At 42.7% G+C, this 18,848-nt stretch overlaps 1 protein-coding gene and 1 non-coding gene across 9 annotated transcripts in view; one reads left to right on the top strand and one right to left on the bottom strand.

Annotated features, from left to right (window-relative positions):
* Dclk2 (doublecortin like kinase 2) overlaps positions 1 to 1,746 on the bottom strand; it is a 123,087-nt gene extending 121,341 nt beyond the window's left edge. The window contains exon 1 of one of the 8 annotated variants that reach the window (XR_004771948.1): positions 583 to 1,565. Coding sequence is in view for 4 of the 8 variants with exons in the window: in XM_035451281.1 (XP_035307172.1) it covers positions 583 to 1,003 (421 nt within the window). In the remaining 4 variants the exon portion in view is untranslated. Of the gene's footprint in view, positions 1 to 582 lie in introns of all 8 variants that reach the window. The other 7 variants (XR_004771946.1, XR_003480651.2, XR_004771947.1 and 4 more) reach the window with 7 other exon arrangements.
* Positions 1,747 to 11,403: 9,657 nt separating this feature from the next.
* LOC113833151 lies at positions 11,404 to 11,566 on the top strand. Its single transcript, XR_003480704.1, has one exon. It is a non-coding gene; the product is annotated as a U1 spliceosomal RNA (small nuclear RNA).
* Positions 11,567 to 18,848: the final 7,282 nt, after the last annotated feature.

Raw genomic sequence — 18,848 nt, 5'->3', positions numbered from 1 at the left:
AAACTCTTAAACTCCCAAGATGTATCCCAAACCAAGCACATCGTAATATCTAAGGGGTGGAACCAGGCCTATTTTTAAAAAGTCCCCAGTATGGTACAAGATGAAGCCTAGGTTGAGACCCGCTATGTTGGATAGCCCCTCTTGATTTCAAATGACTTCTGCCACAAGCGAAACCAGAAAAGCCAACCTAGAGCATGTCAGAACCACAGCTGTGCACAGAAGGTACAGAGGGATCCCGAACAGGGAGACTACAAGTGCTGCACTGGGCTCCGCCAAGGGTGGAGGACCATGCTTTCAAATAGTTTGCCCTTCCAGCAAAAATAAGTTGGCTAATTTTGGAGGTGCCATTGTCTGTATTTGCCTCTACTCATTCGCATTTTCTTCCTTTTCAAAAGGCAAGTCTCTTTGGAAGGAGAGAGATGTGTGCACCCCAACCCAACACAAACTACAGAGGAGCAAACAATCTCCGTGGCTGCCTAGAAAGCACCAGGCAGGCTGCGGGGCGCTGGGCGGGGGAAGCGCGCGGCCCGCAGCCACTGCACCTGCCGCTGTGCACAGGGCCGCACCTGCCGCGCCTCCTACCTTCTAGCAGCTCGTCCAGGCTGGTGACCTTCCGACTGCCGTCTATGGTGTAGATTGTGCGGACGCCCTGGGGCAGGTTCACATTGTCTGACAGGGAACGGGTAAGCTCCATGAGGAGCGCATCGAAGGAACGGAAGCGGTCGCTGGAGATGGCAAAGACCAGGCCTTTGAAGTAGCGGTCCCCATTCCGGTAGAAGCGCGCCTTCTTGGCCTTCTTCTCCGAGCTGAGGGCCTGCAAGGTCCGCGTGCGGTAGAAGCTGCAGTGAGCACTGTGCGCCGGGCTGGGGATGAGCCCATTGCCCTTGGGGCCAGAGATGCTGCTGCCCCCGGAGGAGCTGGGAGCCCCTCTCCGCGACCCTGGCCGCGGCCTTTTGTCCCGTTCTTCAAAATGCTCCAGCTCAATGCTCCTGGTGCTGGCCATCGCGGCTGCTCAGAGAGAGCTCTCCACAAATAAATCAATTAATAAAGGAACGTCCCCGCCGCCCTGGCCGCAGCGCGCCGCGATCTGGGCGCTCCGGCCTTAAAGCCGCGGGACACCTGGCTCGGGCATTCGGGCCATGCTCGCAGGTGGCCGGTTCAGCCGCAGCGCGCAGCTGCCCAGCTCATTGTCCCGCGCGCCCTCTCGGTTGCCGCCGCCAACTGGGGAGCCCCACGCCCCCCAAAGCGCCTCCTTCGCCCAGCCACGCCTCACAACTAGCGCGCGGGCAGCGGGCCCGGAGCCGCCAAGTTGAACGGCCCGAGGCTTGCCCGGGTTCGCGTCCCGGCCCGCGCTCGCTCTCCGGCGCGCTGAACGGAGGAAGGAAGCGGAGGGGGGAGGGGCGCGAGCGTGGGCGAGGCTCCTCCGGGCTGTGTCGCGCGGCCTGGGGTCCCGGGTTCCCGCCGCCGCCTCGCGCGCGCCCAGGCCCAGTCCACGGCCAGTGAGCGTCCCGGCTGCCCGGGGAATCCTCAGGCCGCGCTGGGCTTCAGCGGCAAGAGCGCAGCCGCCTCCCACGCGCGCACGCCCGCGGGCATCCGCGCTCTCGGCCGCCTGTCCGACTGTCAGGGCCTGGACTACCCCAGGAGGACACCTTCTGCCCCTCCGGGGATACCACAAACCACACGGAGAGGGAGGTGGTGAGGAGGAGGGCGGCGCCGCGCGAGGAGCGGCTCCACGGTCCGAGGCGGCCCCGCCCGCCAGGCTACCGGAGCTGCGCGCTCCCGGGCGTGGCCGCGCTGCGCGCTCTGCAGCCGCGGGGGCTAGCGTAACCGCGCGAGCCAAAAAAACTACAAAGGAAGGAGACTCAAGGGCAGCAAGCACATCCTTAACCCGCCTCCCGGAGAGGAACTGAGGCCATCCTAGGGCAGAAATACAAAATAGAGCACTAGGTTTGGACGCGATATTTATTTTTTCTTAAAACGGCCAATGCATTGTTTTATTTAAAGATCCTTTGGGTTAAAAAAAAAAATCCCTCACACTTTCTATTGCAGATTCGCTAACGCGGTAGTTCCAGTAACTTTGAATGAATAAATGACTGGAAGTTATTGTTTGGGGGAAGCTTGAGGAAAGCTTGCCATTTGCCAAGCATTAATCCCATCATTGGGGATATTCAAGCAGAGAATGGAAGGAACCCTTGTGCTCTTCTTCCCCACGCACACACGTGTGCAATCTGAGCTTCTCACAGAAGTGGACTGACAAACATCCATTACGCAGAAAATCTTTTCTTTAGAGGTGTCTGGTCCACAGTAAAAGAGTGGTTAGTTATTTCACTTTGGCGATGAAGTTCAAAGACATTTGGCCCTAATCTGACATAAGAAATTAATGATTCAGCACCTGGTTCTTCGGCGGCTCTAGACAGCATCTCCAAACTGCCCTTGAAGGTAGGATGACAAAAAGGCTTTGCTTATAAAAGGCTGGAGTCCTGGAACAGCGTGAAACGGGGAAGGGTGGAGACACAATCTTCATCACCACTGAAGCAAATCACTTTTCATACGGTATTTAATGAATATGATACAGATCAAGACCTAGTTGGCCAAAACATTGAGAGGGAACAGTTGTTCCATGGGTATCCGAGATGACTCAGTAGGTAAGGGCACTTGCTGCCAAGCCTGATGACCTGGGTACATGGCCAGAACCCACGTGGTAGAAGGAAAGCACACATTCTCGCAACTTGTCCTCTGCCCTCTGCATGCATGCCATAGCATGCAACACAATAAATAAATGAAAAAACTTTGCAAGAAAAAGAAATTGTTCCTGCATTCCAATTCTAATGCAAACAAATTGGGGGCAGGTGGGCTTCAAGGAGACAATGACTAAGTAATATGGATTGCTTTATGGTTTAAAATTTATAGAACCGTAACAGATTTTCCTCTTTCTCGAAATTGCAGAATTCCACAGTAAGATGTTTAAAACTGGCATTTCCCTTGTTGGGATATTCCCCTTCTCAGAAACACAGTCTGACCTACTAGTTGTTCACCTGCTGTAGACTGTCAAATAGGTCACCTTCTGAAAGCCAGCATTAACCTTATCTCTTGGTTGTAAATCTCCTCCATACTGTTTTGTAACTCCCCTTAACCTAACATTTACTTGAGTAAAAAGTTGGGGAAAATACTTCAAATACACTTCCATTTCTCAGCTACAGACAATTCAAAGTAAATCTCAAAATATTTCCTCTCTCATACACTAGAAATGACTCCTTTCTGCTCTTAGTACATAATAATTTATAATCAGACTATCTAGTGGGTGTAAAAATTTCACTGACAATCTGCAACAAGAATCTTCTAGAAACTTCTTGTAGAAAAGCTCAACTTGGCAGAAAGCAAAGGACTATTGTTGACTTACCACACTTCTCTTTGGGCCACTCAGGCTAGCAATGCTGTTTAGAGCAGTCTTTGGCACCCTGCTTAGTACTTAGTTCTCCTCAAGTCCACATTGCCCAGGAGGAAGAATGCAAATGTTCATGTGGTATAATATGTTTAAATAAAACTTCATTAAATACTCAGTGGCTTTATATTAAAAAAAAAAAACTTGCCTCGACTATTTCCCAGTTTTACCCCATGTTAAAGGCCTTGACATGTCTTCTTTTTTTTTTTGGCCCCAAGTGTCCCCTTATAAAGGCAGTTTTCCAGCTATTCCATTACTTATTACATAAAAGATGCCTACAGACCTTTTAGGCTGCAAGCACTTTGGAGATGTGCTGTCTCATGTTTTCATTTCTGTTCACTGTGTGCCAAGCAATTCTCCCAGAAGTAAAAGTGATGAAGTAACTGTTTCTAGTGAAAGGGTCTGGTAACCATAGACTTGAGTTTTTGAAATGAAGCACAATTTTTAATTTCATAACCTTTAATGATTATAAATCCCTGTGTTTCCCATTAAGCTTTAATGGGAAAGGACATCCAGAGTTCAGAAAGACTTTCCTATTCCTACCCCATAGCCAGTATCCAGATTGGAACAGAGCTGGGAGAGGCAATTTTCTCATTGTTGCTTCCTCATGGAGGACTTGCTGTCCTTTCATAATTCTTGCAGCATTAACATATATTTATATAAATATAGCTGTTGTTTTCCACAATTAGTTGTTAATAGCATCAAAGTGAAAGTCCATGGAAAAGTACTACGACACTCACTTTTGCCTCTAGAGACTGACATTTCCCAGAGGCAATATGCAATCTGTTTTGTGAGGAGGGTAAGAGGTGGAAACTGGCTAGACAGTTTAGGAGCAAGAACTCCAAAAGCAGTTCCTCCAGGAGCATCCTTGCTTCTCTGGCCTGGGAAGGCTGAGGGGAGTTTATTACTGCTCTTAAATCATCCTGCCTGTAGGCAATGGGTACAAGCAGGACTGAAATAGACCCTAGATTGTAGGGTGAATATATTTATATATATATATATATATATATATATATATATATATATATATATCATTCCCCAATTTCAACCCATCTCCTAAATGAAGTCGGGGGGATATCATTATACCTTGACCAGGGCTCCATGGTGACCCATCAAGAGAGCTATTTCTGTTGCCTGGGTGGGAATCTAACATTCCAAACTTTCCAATACAGAGGGCTAACAGACTTGGTTCTGGCTAAGACATCACACTTCAAAAGGGATGATTCACTTTAAGCCACGCTAAAAAGATGGGGAGAGTAAAATTATTCAGTTAAGGAAATAACTTACATTCCCTTCCTGTGAAGTCACTTAAAGGAGCCCCAGCTGTGTGCTTGGGTTAAGCCTGCCTACTTTAGAAGCTAACTTATTATTATTATTACTATTATTGTTATTATTTGGGATGCTTGTCAGTGCCTGGACATGCTTTCCTGGACACACCAGGATTTCTCTCTCTCTCTCTTTTTTTTCTCTGCAGCTATTCCCCTAACCCTTTCCACATCTGTTGTTAGCAAATGCAAGGGTTTGCTCTCTTTCTCATCTTCCTTCTCTAGGCAACTGCTGAGATTTACAGCTTGCCTGCCCTGGGTTTTTGGTTGGTTGTTTGTTTGGTTGTTTAATGCTAAAAAAAAGTTTGTCCTATAGCTTCCTTCTGAGTCCAATCTTGAATTATTTTATTAACAAAACTCAAAACCTTGAACAGAGACTCAAAACTTTCCCCAATAACATGGGACTCTCCAAATGAACATCTCTAAATTCCCAGTAACATTTGTATTTGGGGCTGTATTTAAAATCTGAAATAAAATAGCTTGTTTTAAAAACTGATCATGATTTTAGTGTTTTTATCTTTTCAGTAGCACATTCAGTGTTTATGCAAATGCTGAAGGTGACAGACTGTTCATATCACTGAGACAGTGTTGGGAATACTTAAAGAATAATGACTTTATGATGATTAATTAGCAGCTATGATCTGGTTAAAGAAACAGATTATAGGCAAGGAAATATTAAGCAGCAGAGACTGAATTGCCTCGCTGAGCTACCTCTAAAAAATGTTCATTTCAAGCTCTCAAAGCCTATTAATCACAAGGTGGTCTGTCTTCATTAACTGAGAGTTTAAAATGAATACTCTTTAAATTTATAGTAGGTTTATAATGCAAATTAACTGATTATTTCAGCTTAAATAGTCTGTACTCCCTTCCCATATTACAATAATACATTTATCTTACTTATGGAAACAACAATATTATTCAGATTTGTTCAGTATTCTTTAATCAATCTATGTTCATTTTGCTATGATATATTTAGATTTTTAAAAAGTCTTGCATTTCCCACAATCCTGTCAGCCTATGTGAAACAACAGATGAGGGTCATGATTTGCTGCATCTATGAAAGATTTTCCACATACACGTGTGTATATATACATATGCATATGTACATATGTGCATACATATATGATGATAGCTTAACATTTATGTAAAGAGGTTCTTATGGTTTAGATCTTAAATGTCCCCTGATGTCTCATGTCTTAAAGGCTCTTAAAGGTGTCATGGAGAACTGGTGGCATGATTAAGGAGGTCATAAGGGGCCCAGAGGAAGGAAGCGAGGTCACAGGGTATGGACCCTTCAAAAGGGTCTTTGCCTTTCCCTTCTCTCTTTGCTTTGTGGCCAGTGTGAGGTGACCAGCTTTGCCACCTCATCTCCTCCTCTCCATGTTATTCTGCTTCAACACAGGCCAAGCAACCCCAGATGTGAACCTGCAAAAATAAAAAAATAAAAATAAAAAAAAAGCCAAAACAACCTTTCCCTCCTTTTCCATTGTTTACTGTGGTGTTTTGTCATAGTACTGGAAAACCTATCACTGACTGTATTTATCTTAATGTCACTGATACGTTCGTCTCTATAGTTTGGTAACTATAAAATTATAATTCTCTGTAACATAATTTTATTTAATAATATTATTCTCCCTAGAATTCCTCCCTCTAGTGCTAACTCCATGAACTCCTGGGGTCTCTCATGGTTCAAAAGCTCCATCCAAGGCAGACCTAATGGCACAACCTAGACTCCTGCCTAATCGTGAGGCTGAGGCAAGAGAGTCACAGATTCAAGGTCTGCCTGGGCTACAGAGTAAGTTCGAAGCCAGCCTGAACAATTTAGTAAGACCTTGTCTCAAACTAAAAAGTAAAAAGAGAACAGGCTGGGTGGTAGTGGTGCACACCTTTAATCCTAGCACTTGGGATTAAAGAGGCAGGTGGATCTCTGTGAGTTCAAAACCAGCCTGGTCTACGGAGTGAGTTCCAGGACAGCCAGGACTGTTATACAAAGAAACCCTGTCTCAAAAAGTAAAAATAAAATAAAAATAAAAAACAGAAAAGAGAGAGAAGACAGGGAGTATACTTCAGTGGCAGAAAACCTGCATAGCCTAACTTGAATTAATAATAAAAAGAAAAAAGAAAACCTGCATAGCATTCACAAGGCCATAGGCTCAGTCACTAGTACTACAAAAAAAATTACAAGTAAAAATGTGTAAACCAAATAAGAATAAATAACAAAGCGCAGTCCAACATCCTCATCAGGAGAAATCTATATGAGTCAGCCCTTTGGGTTCCTTGGTCCCAAATGCCTCATTATCCCTGATGTCCAAAGTTGGGCTCTGAGCATGTCAACCATTTCTGAATGTATGGAGAGGGAAGGTTCCCCTGACCTTGTTATAACATATAAAGCTATGGGCCATAATTGTGATCCACTATGAACAAAGGTTTGTTCCAAGATGACTTACCTTAACCACCTAGAATGATTGGCTTAAAAATGCTCAAGTTCTGGCTTTTAAAGTAGTATATCGTGGTGCTACATGATAACAGATATGTGGGAAATGGAGTCTGTTGAAGTCATTACAAGTAACTCTTTTCCATTCTTGCTTGTAAAGAGCTTGCATAATTTCTTTAGCCTTCTTAAATTCCTTTACTGGGACTCTGAGCCAGGTTATGTAAATGGCAGGTACTACCACAAGCCACTATTAGTAGCTCCATTGTTTTTCTGTGAATGGCACTGAAATCATATACTTCCTTTTCTCTGTGCTTTACCAGACTGCAATGTAATTCAGTGGGAATTTTCTTACTACATTTTTAAATTATATCTATCCATTTTATTTTATGAGTTCTTTGCCTAAATGTATGCATGTGCACTGCCTGCATGCTCGGTGCCCAGGAAGGTTAGAAGAGGGCATTGGATCCCTGGAACTGGAGTAAAAGATGGCTGTGAACTGCCAGTGGGTGCTGAGAATTAAATCCAGATAGAATATTAATTTAACTGTGTAAAGATGTGTTACATTTGCTTATGCTGTGGAATATTACTTTAACTGTAAAGACATGTTATATTTGTTTATGCTGCATTTGTTTAATGATGTAAGAATGTGTGTTTAATTATATAAAGATGTGTTGCCTGCCTAGGGAAGCTGATTGGTCTACTAAAGAGCTGAACAGGCTGATAGCTAGACTGAGAAAGGATAGGTGGGGCTGGCATGCAGAGAGAATAAATAGGAAGAATCTAAAGCTTGAGAGAGGGGGGGAGGAGGAGGAGGAAGAGGAGGAGGAGGAAGAGAAAGAGGAGGATAGAATGAGGGAGACACCCAGGGCCAGAAGCCAGGCAGCCAGGCATCCACGCAGCCACCAGACAGCCAGACAGGAGAAACAGTGAAAGAAAGATATACAGAAGGAAAGAAAAGTAAAAATCCCCAAGGCAAAAGATAGATAAAGAGAAACAGGTTAATTTATGTTAAAAGAGCTATCCAGAAACAAGCCTGAGCTAGGCCAAGTGTTCATAACTAATAAGAAGCCTCGGTGTCATGATGTGGAAGCTGGTTAGGGCCCAGAAAAGAAAAGGCTTGATATATACCCCAACTTGAATTTTGCTAGTAAAATAAAACCATTTGCCAAAGTGGAAGTCCTCCAGTGATAACACTGTGGCCCACATCCAGATCTCTCAGTCTGTGACCTAAAATGTCAAGATTTTCAAGTGAATGATACATCAAGTTTGGGGCCTAAGGCTACATGTAGCTGATGGTAGAGGGGTAACCCAGCAAGGGTAAAACTTTGGGTTTAGTCCCCAGCACCACAAAGAAGGAAGGAAGGGAGGCAGGAAGGAAGGAAGGAAGGAAGGAAGGAAGGAAGGAAGGAAGGAAGGAAGGAAGGAAAGGATGGGGGCAGGAGAAAAGGGAGGGAGGGAGAAATTCATCCATATCTAATATGGGGGAGGGGGGTCCATTATGGTATTTGGAGGAAGGAATTACTGAAAAGGTTGCTGGTGATTTGTTTCCAGCTTTATTCAGAGCAAACGATTAAGTAAAACAAAGCCCTTTGTATTAGTTACTCATCTGTTGCTGTTATAAAACACCATGACCAAAGCAATTTATACAAGAACTTATTTTGGCTTTTGGTTCCAGAAGGTTAGAGTCCATGACGGCAAGACAGAAGCAACAGGCAGCAGGCATGGTGGCAAGAGAAGGCGGTTGAGAGCTAATTTCTCCAACTGCACACTGGAAGCAGAAAATGACCTGGAAGTAACGAAGCTTTCTACTCTCAATGCCAACCCAGTAACATACTTCCTCCAGCTAAGCCACACCTCCTAAACCCACCCAGTGCCCACAACTGGAGACCAAGGGCTCACACGCCTCAGACTGTGGGAGGTGCTTCTCATTCAAATCACCACACTCTTGAATTTCAAATTAAAGCACAAACAAATTCTATCAGTCAGCTGTGAATATTTTTCTCCTACCTTAGTTTGGTTTTAATCCTAACAAACATACTCAAAACTATTTTTATCCTAAGTTTTGTTCCTTGAATTTTTTTTTTTTCTAGCAGGATTTGTAGCTCAGTTGCTAAGTACTTGGCTACTAAGCAAAAAGCCCTGGGTTCAACCCCCAACAGATACATGGTGGACTACATGAGACCTTGTCTTAAACAAACAAACAAAAACAAAAAACAATAAAAAACAAAAAACAAACAAAAAAACCCCAGAAAATCTTTTTTAATAAGCTCAAACTGATAGAGGAGCAAAATCAAAATAAAGATTTTTTTTCTGAATCAATGGAGAATAAGTAGTCAACATAATGTCTCATCATCCTTAAATAATTAAGTATTTTCTATAAATAAAAACACTCCCCTACACAGCACAATGTAACTATCAAACCCAGAAAAGTACTGTTGACAAGTTATTACTCTCTATTCTTCAGGACTCATTGGAATTTTATCAGATGGCCTGTTGATGTCTTCTAAGCAAAAAATCCCACTCCAACAGCTCACGGCATGCTTAGTGGGCATGTCCCTTTTGTAACCCTAAGACTGGAACATGTCCTTGGTCTTTCTTAGCCTACCACAACCTTGGCACTTCTGAAAGATTTGTCTGGGTTTTCTGCAAAATTAAGTTTAAGATGCATGTATTTGACAGGAAATCGGCAGAAAATGCTGTACTCTTCTTATAATAGCTTTAGAGGCTCTTTTTCAGTTTGTCTCATCACCTCATCTAAAGTACCCATGAGGCAACTGCTCTGTAGTCCATACCTGCCGTTCTAGTTAGGGTTTCTATTGCTGTGATGAAACACCAGGACCAAAAGCAACCTGGGGAGGGAAGGGTTCACTACACTCACAGTTCCATATAACAGTTTATAATCAAAAGCACTGAGTTCAGGAACTCATACAGGGCAGAAACCTGGAGGCAGGAGCTGAGGCAGAGGTCATGGAAGGGGTGCTCTTTACTGGCTTGCTCATCACTTGCTCAGCCTGCTTTCCTCCCTCCCCCCCCCCCCCCGAGACAGGTTTTCTCTGTGTAGCTTTGGAGCCTATCCTAGCACTCGCTCTGGAGACCAGGCTGGCCTCAAACTCATAGAGATCCGCCTGCCTCTGCCTCCCCAGTGCTGGGATTAAAGGTGTGTGCCACCAACACCTGGCCAGCCTGCTTTCTTATAGAACCCATGACCAACAGCCCAGGGGTGGCACCACACACAATGACCCGAGCCCTCCCACATCAGCTGGTAAACTAAGAAAATGCCCTACAGCCAGATCTTATGGAGGCATTTTTTCAATTGAGGTTCCCTCCTTAAAGATAACTCTAGATTGTGTTAAATTGACATAAAACTAGTCAGCACACTTCCTTTGAAGGAAGGCAAGCTGCAACTTACATAAATTACTTATTCATCCCCCAACTCTCAATTTACTCATTTACCTTACCAGTTTTGACTCAGTGTTATAGCTTAAAAATAAATGTCCATTACACGATTATACTTTGAATGCTTGGTACCCAGCTGGTGGCCTGACTTTGGAAGGCTGTGGAAACTTTAGGAGGTGGGGTGTATCTTGGAGAAGTTGGCTCTGGGGCACACCTTTGAAGTTTGTACCTAACCACCAGTTTCTGACTTGTACTCTACTCTGATCTACCTGTGCCAACACATTCCACACCATGATGTTCTGTCCAAATATGAAATCAAGAAATCATGGATTGAATACTCTGAACGCAGTGAACAAAAGAAATCTTCACTCCCTTAAACTATCTCTGGCAGGTATTTATGTTACAGTGATGAGAAAAGCAATGTATACATAGCCTACCTTATTTCGTTCCTATCGTTATTTATCTCCAGTTTAACTGGCGTAATCACGGCGACCCCGTGTGCTTTTGCCCCATCACAGACTCATGCAGAGTGTTGCTCTAACCCTGGAAGCCGGCATTTCTCTTACTTGATGTGGAGAATGGTGTTTGGAGGCCAGTGTTTGGGCAATTGGTGTTTCATCTGTTGGGTTGCAGCTGCTCTGGGCTTTGCAGTGACAGAGTCAGGCACTGTCTGCCTCCACTGGGTCAGAAGCCAGCCTTGCTGGCCACAACTAAGGGGCTTAGCACTTAATTGTCTGGGAAGAGGAAAAGAAAGAAGAATCTAAAGTTTATTCTTAAGATTTGTTTTCCTCAATGTGACTTTTGAAATAGTTACCTGGCAGGGCAGATATCATGATCAAGAGGGTGGTTTTCCTAGGGTGAGGCTCATCCATTATACTTAGGTTTTGCTGATTCCCACAATTTCCCCAAATACAGAAAATTCAACTGTATAATTTGCTGTAGTGGGGGACTTTGTAGCATGAGTTCTAATTGGTCTTAATAATAAAACTCAAAGACAGATATTAGGGGAGGTGAAAGCTGAAAGATCAGAGAAGCAGAGCAGCTGGCCACTAGAGCTCTTACCTCTAAAAAATCCTCAGACTGCAAAGAGACAGAGCTCCTGTCTCCTCCCTCCTATTTCCTCTCTCTGCCCAGCCATCTCACTTCCAGTCTGTCTGAACAGACTTCCAGACCTCTTGGTTAGCTAGTGGCTAGCCCTGCCCTCTGATCTTCAGGCAAGCTTTATTTGTTAGAGGACAAACAAAATACCACCACAGGATCTCTCTCTCTCCCTGGGGGAAAAAATTATAATGAACAGAACTCCAATAAACTACTTACTCCTCTTGGTTGCCTCACATCTTTCTCCTGCTTGGTAGTAAACTGTAGGAGAAACTGTGGCCAGTCTACCCAAGCCACAGTCGCCCTACCCAGGTGCCCAGCCAGCCTGCATGAGCATACACAGCAGGCACTTTCTCCCTGAGCCAAGCCTGATTCTATGCCCAGAGACTGCTGACAAAGAGACACCTGACCCAGAAACACTAATGAGGAAAGGGCAATTCAGCAGAGTCTGCCACCTGAGTCAATAGGACCTTGGGAGGGGGTATGAGGGCAGGTCTAACTTCCTTAATAAATGAGGCTGCAGCATGCTCTGCTACTCACTGACTCCCAGTGCCTGGGTCCTTGGTGCTGCTCTTCTCACCCCTTCCCACAAGGGGTGTTCCAGCAGGGTCACCCACAACAGTAAACCTTGATGTTTACTATAGCAAAAGGTCTTAGCACACACCTATCAGGCTGCACTGACTTTATCCAGTGCTCCAGGGTGAGCATGTGGCCACATGCTGGGCAGATGGTGATATTCTCCTTCCAGAAGTAGCTAGTATCACCTTTTCCCTCTCACTTTCCAGAAACTTTCTTGTCCTGATACCCTGCATCTATTTCACCAGCAAGCTGTCATCCTTCAATATTATGAGCCCATCCTGAAAGACTACTCCAACTTAGAAATCAATTAGATCTAATAAGCAATTACACCAAAGTGTCAAGATATAAAAGCAACATGCAATAATCAGTAAATATTCTATATGCCAGAAACAAGATAAGCATGCTAAGAAAGAAATAAGGAAAACAACTCCATTTGTAATGGCTTCCTCTGTGAGAGCTGGTGAAGAGGACTCAGAGAAAGGAAAAACACACCTTCTTCCAAAGACAGAAAAAGAGGGGAAAAAATGAAATCTACAATAGAAGCAAAAGAGCTTCAATGTCTAGAATATACAAAGAACTCAAAAAAAAGAGAAACAGAAAAAAATCTTAAAATTCATTTGTAAACACTAAACACGAAAAACAATAATTCTACAGATATCACCATATCTGATTTCAAGACATAGTAACAAAAACGAGTCCTAGTAACAAAAGCAGCATGACACGGGCACAAACACAGACACAAAGACAACTGGAACAGAATAAAAAGTTCTCAGAAGAAGAAACATAAATATTTTACAGAGTTAGTTAGCTATCAGGAAGTTGCCAATTAAAATTACTTTGCTATTCCACTTAACCTCAGTTAGAATATTTATCAAGAAAACAAGTGACAACAAATGCTACTGAGGGTATGGGGAAAGACAAATGGTAACTCTTGTAGCCATAATGGAAATCAGTGTGGAAAATCCTCAAAGGACTCAAAACAGTATGTGGAGGTTTGAATGAGAACAGCCCCCATAGGCTCATATGTTTTAATACTTAGTCTCTAGTTGGTAGATGTGTTTGGGAAGGATTAGGAGGTGTGTCACTGGGTTTCAGGTTTCAAAAGCCTACACCATTTCCAATGTCTCTCTCTGCCTTGTGGTTTTGTCAAGATGTTAGCTCTCAGTTACTGCCCCAGGGCCATGCCTGACTGCCTCCTGCCATGCTCCACACCATGAGAGTGAAGGACTCACCCTTTGAAACTGTAGCCCCAATAAACTTTCATCTGTAAGTTGCCTTGGTCATGGTGCTTTGTCACAGCGATTGAAAAGTAACTAAGACACAGAATTACCATATGACTGAACTATACAACTTCTGGGAATATCCCTAAGAAACTCTATATATCCTTCTACAGAAAGAGATACTTGCTTACCTTTGTTACTGCTACTGAATTCACAACAGCAAGAAAACAGAATCTTCCTAGATGTCTATCAACAGATGAACAGATAATAAAAGTGTGTTACATATACACAATGGAATTTTATGCAGACATAATGAAAAGTAACATTTGCACTTTTCATTATGAAAAAATATATGAAACTTGAAAGTGTTATATTAAGTGAGGAAGCTCAAGCTCAGCAAGAGAACCACGTGTTGTTCTCTCTCATGTTTAGATCTTAGCTTCTTTTTTTTATTTACATACTTTATATGGATATGGGTATAGGTAGATGCCAGGAAACTAGAAAGGGGCCCATGAGCTGGGTAAAACAGTCTTTAAGGGAAAGGGAGATAATAGAACACATATGACATCAAGGTAAAAGGGGGACTCCAGAAGATAACAGGTTTAAGCAGGGGGGCAGTGAGATGAAAAGAGAAGAGTCAACTAGAGCTAAGTGTGTAAGAAAAATGTCATAAGGGACTTGCTATTTTGCATGCAAGCCAACAGTGACAACAAACATCATCCAATTAACACCACTTCTTTCTCTTTTTTCTTTTCTATGATTCTACCCTAGATTTGATTCCCTTTTTTTGTTTCTGGCACTTGAGGATTCCTTTCTGGGAAAAAAAAAATCAGCTAAAATATTTGTTTTTTTTTCCACTGTCCTTAAAGACTGGAATCAGAAGAAAAAGTAGACATGTCTCCACCGTAATAACTCATACCCCAGAAGAAGACAGTTGGATGAATGCTGGAATAGCACTAGTGGAGGAAATAATACAGAAATGAGGAAAAATAAACAGATAAGCATGACTGTAGGATCTGAGACAATCTCAGCGGAGTACTAGCAGCTGATTTGGGCTTTGGGAAATGGGCAGATTTCTGACATGGAGAGGGAGAGACTGAGTCAGGAAGTTGCAAACACAGCACTTTATGGAGCGTATACGTTGTTAGAGCTTGTCTTGGGCACATGGTTGAAAACACTGCATATCCACACAGATTCTTCACAGTGCTTTGTGTGCTATGCATGTCAGGTCTTTACGAGATGAACAGACGTGTGACAGAGACTGTCACCAAGTCAGAAGGCCTAAGTACACAGAACACTGTGCCCTCTTGCTGCATCTCAGTTTCCTCTCATTAAAAAAAAGGGGGGGGGTGTGCAATGACAAGACTCTTAAAAAGTAACTTTGGTTCCAGGATTCAATTTTTATAATGCACTTCCCATCTTGACAAGTTCCAGTTTAGGCAACGAAAATGTGGCTTTTTGTAGGAGGGCAGGGTGTCAATGAGTTTGGTGTCTATTTCTCAGGGAGAGAGCTAAACATAGTCAAACAAAACAAAATGTATCAGAAGAACAAAGAGGATGAGAAGCTAACCCAGTCCAGGGCACCACTGTTATAACTTGATCAAAGCAGCTGGTATCCTGGGCTAAGGAGACATTGCTTAGTAGTTCTCTTTGACTCTCCCTTTTCAGAGCTTTCTCTATAGCCTTCAGTTTCTAAAAACAAAGTAGGAAAACTTTACCTATTTGGCAAACAAAAACCACAGGGGTTTGAAAGGGAAATTCCTTGTCTGATAAAGGACTGAAAAAAAATTTGAGCTTCCTTCAGCTGTTTATTTTTGTTGTTGTTTTGTGGGGTTTTTTTGGTTTTGTTTCTCAAGACAGGGTTTCACTTTGTAACAGCCTTGGCTGTCCTGGAACTCTGTAGACTAGGCAGGCCTCCAACTGAGAGATCCACATGCCTCTGCCACCTGAGGGCAGGGATTAAAGGAGTGTTCCATCACTGTCTGGCTTTTTTTTTTTTTTCTTTAGTGTATTTTACATATCGAGTTTTCTGAGCATTTCTCAGAATCAAAAAGGAGAGTTGAGAACACAGAAGTTTGATTCCCTGGGAATCCTCCAGCCATGCTGGCCAGGGAAGCAGGTAGGCTAAGTGCAGATTTTCACCCCTCACTCCTCTCCTCCAAACCCACCCCTAATACTGTAGCAGACTACCTACATCCTGCCCCCATTTCCCAGTGGCTCACATAGACCTTCCCTCAAAATCCACCCCCCCCACACACACACTCATCAATTTATCCCAGTCTCCCCTCCAGCAGGCATCACCCAAGAACCCGCCAGGGAAACAGGTAGGCTAACTGCAAGTCTTCACCTCCCCTCCATTCCTCTAAATTCAGTCCCTCAGTCTTACCCCCAACTCTGGAGCAGGCCACCTGCTACAGCCACCTCCCTCTTTGCCCCCATCTCCTGTTGATCATGCAGATCTTCTCCTCCAAACTTTCTCCCTAACCATCCTGTTATCCCAGCCCCCAACTCCAGCAGGCAATCCCTGGGAACTTGCCGGTCAAACCTACCAGAGAAGCAAGGAGGCCAGCAGGTAGGCAAGCCTCACATCTTCAGTCTCCTTCCTCTCCTCCATATCCAATTCCCCATCTCATCCTCCGCTCTGTAGCCAACTGCATGGTGTGGCCTTTCCTCACTCTCTTCCTCCATTCCCAGGGGACTGAGCAGATCCTGGTAGAACACCCGGCTTTCCTCCTTCATGTAGACTCCCCTTAGGTCCCTCTCCTAGCCCATCCTCATTCCAAAGAGTCAGCTCTCAATACCTACAAAAACATTTTACCCAGAAACTCCAATGACCACACTTAGCATCATCTCAGGATTCCTTACCAGGAAACACAAAGCCACTACACCCTCTTCCAACCACTACACCCACTACTAACCAGAGAAGGCAACAGACGCCAAACAGAGAAGGAACAAAACACCCACCCAACAAAGACAATCAACACCTAAAATTACAATTTTCCCAAACCATGATGCCCAGATGCCAGGGGAAAATCACAATCAATAACAACCAGGAAAACATGTCTCCACTAGAGTTCAGCAACTCTACCGCAGTAGACCCTGAGAATTACAACACAACTGAAAACACAAGAAAAAGACTTTAGCTTTAATGGATATAATAGAGGTCCTTAAAGAGAAACTGATTAAATCCCTTGAAGAGATCTATGAAAACACAAGCAAGAAGCAAAAGGAAAGGAATAAAACACTTTAAGACCTGAAAGTGGAAAACCCAGACTGAAGGAAAACTGGAATGAAAATTTTAGGAACTCAATTAGGAACCCCAGAGGCATGCCTCACCAGCAGAACACAGAGATGGAAGAGAGAATCTCAGTTACTGAAGACAAGATAGCCCAGTCAAAGAAAATGTTAAATCTTAAAAAATCCTGACAGAAACATCCAAAAATCTGGGACACTATGAAAGATCCAAATCAAAGAATAATAGGAATAAAAGAAGGAGAAAATATCCAGGTCAAAGATACAGAAAATACTTTTAACAAAATCATAGAAAATTTCCCTAACCTAAAGCAGGAGATGCCTCTTAAAGTACAGAAAGCATATAAGGCACCAAATAGACTGGACCAGAAAACAAATTTCCCTCAGCACATAATAATCAAAACAGTAAATATAAAGAACAAAGAAAGAATATTAAAAGCTGGGAGAGAAAGATGAAGTAACACATAAAGGTAGGCCTGTTAGAATAACACTCTACTTCTCAATGGAGACTCTAAAATCCAGAAAGGCATGGACAGATGTTCTACAGACCCCTGGAGACCAAAGATGCCAGCCCAGACTACTATACCCAGAAAAACTTTCAGTCAACATAGATGAAGATAACAAGACAACTCCATAATAAAACCAAATTTAAGCAATGTCTATCTATAAATCCAGCCCAAGAGAAGGTTCTAGAAGGAAAAACTTTAACCTAAAGAGGTTAACCACACTCAAGAAACAGTCAATAATCCCAGACCAGGAAATCAGAAGAAGGGAGACATACACAGACACCACCACCACCACAACAACCACAACAACAACAACGAAAAAATAGGAATCAACAAATACTGTTCATTGTTATTTCTCAACATCAATGATCTCAATTTCCCAATAAAAAGACACAGACTAACAGATTGGATTAAAAAATAGTCTCTATCCTTCTGCTGCATCCAAGAAACATACCTTAATATCAAGGACAGATACCTCAGGATAAAAGGAAGGAAAAGGTATCCCAAACAAATGAACCTTAGAACCAAGTTAGTGTTGCCATTTTAATATCTGACAAGATAGACTCTGGACAAAAACTAATCAGAAGAGATAAGGAAGGACACTGCATACTCATCAAAGGAAAAATCCACCAAAAGGACATTGCAATTCTTAATATCTGTGCACCAAACACAAGGGCACTCAAATTCATAAAAGAAACATGACTACAAGCTTAAATCACATATTGACCCAAATACACTGATAGTGGGAGACCAGTACTCCACTCTCATCAACAGACAAAAACTAAACAGAGAAATCATGGAGTTAACTGACATTATAAACCAAATGGACCTAACAGATATTTATAGAGCATTTCACCCAAACAAAAGAATATACCCTTTTCTCAATACCTCATGGAACTTTCTTCAAAATTGAACATATATTCAGATATCAACAGATACAAGTAAATTGAAATAACACCCTACATCCTATCTGACCACCACAGATTAAGCTGTATATAAACAATAATAGAAACAACAGAAAGCTTACAAACTCACAGACATTGGACAACTCACTACTGAATGTAAAAAAAAAAATCATCAAGACAGAAATTAAGAAATTAAAGACTTTCTGGAATTAGATGAAAATGAATGCAACATACCCAAACTTATGGGACACAATGAAGGTGATTCTAAGAGACACTAAGTGCTTATATAAAGAAAATCATACTAGTAATTTAACAGCATACCTGAAAGCTCTAGAACAAAAAAAAAAAGAAGAAACCATACCCAAAAGGAGTAGGTGGCAATAAATAATCAAACTCAGAGCTGAAATCAGTAAAATACAAATAAACAAAAACAACACAAAGAATTAATAAAATGAAAAGTTGGGTTTTTGAGAAAATCAGTAAGATTGACAAGTCCTTAGCCAAATTAACTAAAAGGCAGAGAGAGAGAGAGGCTAAGAAAATTAGAGATGAAAATGGGGACATAACAACAGACACTGAAGAAATCCAGAGAATCACAAGGACATACTTTAAAAACCTATACTCTATCAAATTGTAAAATTTAAAAGAATGGATAATGTTCTCAATATACATCATTTACCAAAGTTAAATC

Source organism: Cricetulus griseus (genome assembly GCF_003668045.3).
Source record: "Cricetulus griseus strain 17A/GY chromosome 1 unlocalized genomic scaffold, alternate assembly CriGri-PICRH-1.0 chr1_0, whole genome shotgun sequence".
Classification (NCBI taxonomy): Eukaryota; Metazoa; Chordata; class Mammalia; order Rodentia; family Cricetidae; genus Cricetulus; species Cricetulus griseus.
Note: the sequence above shows the minus strand (reverse complement) of the source record. Positions and strands in the feature narration are given on the sequence as shown.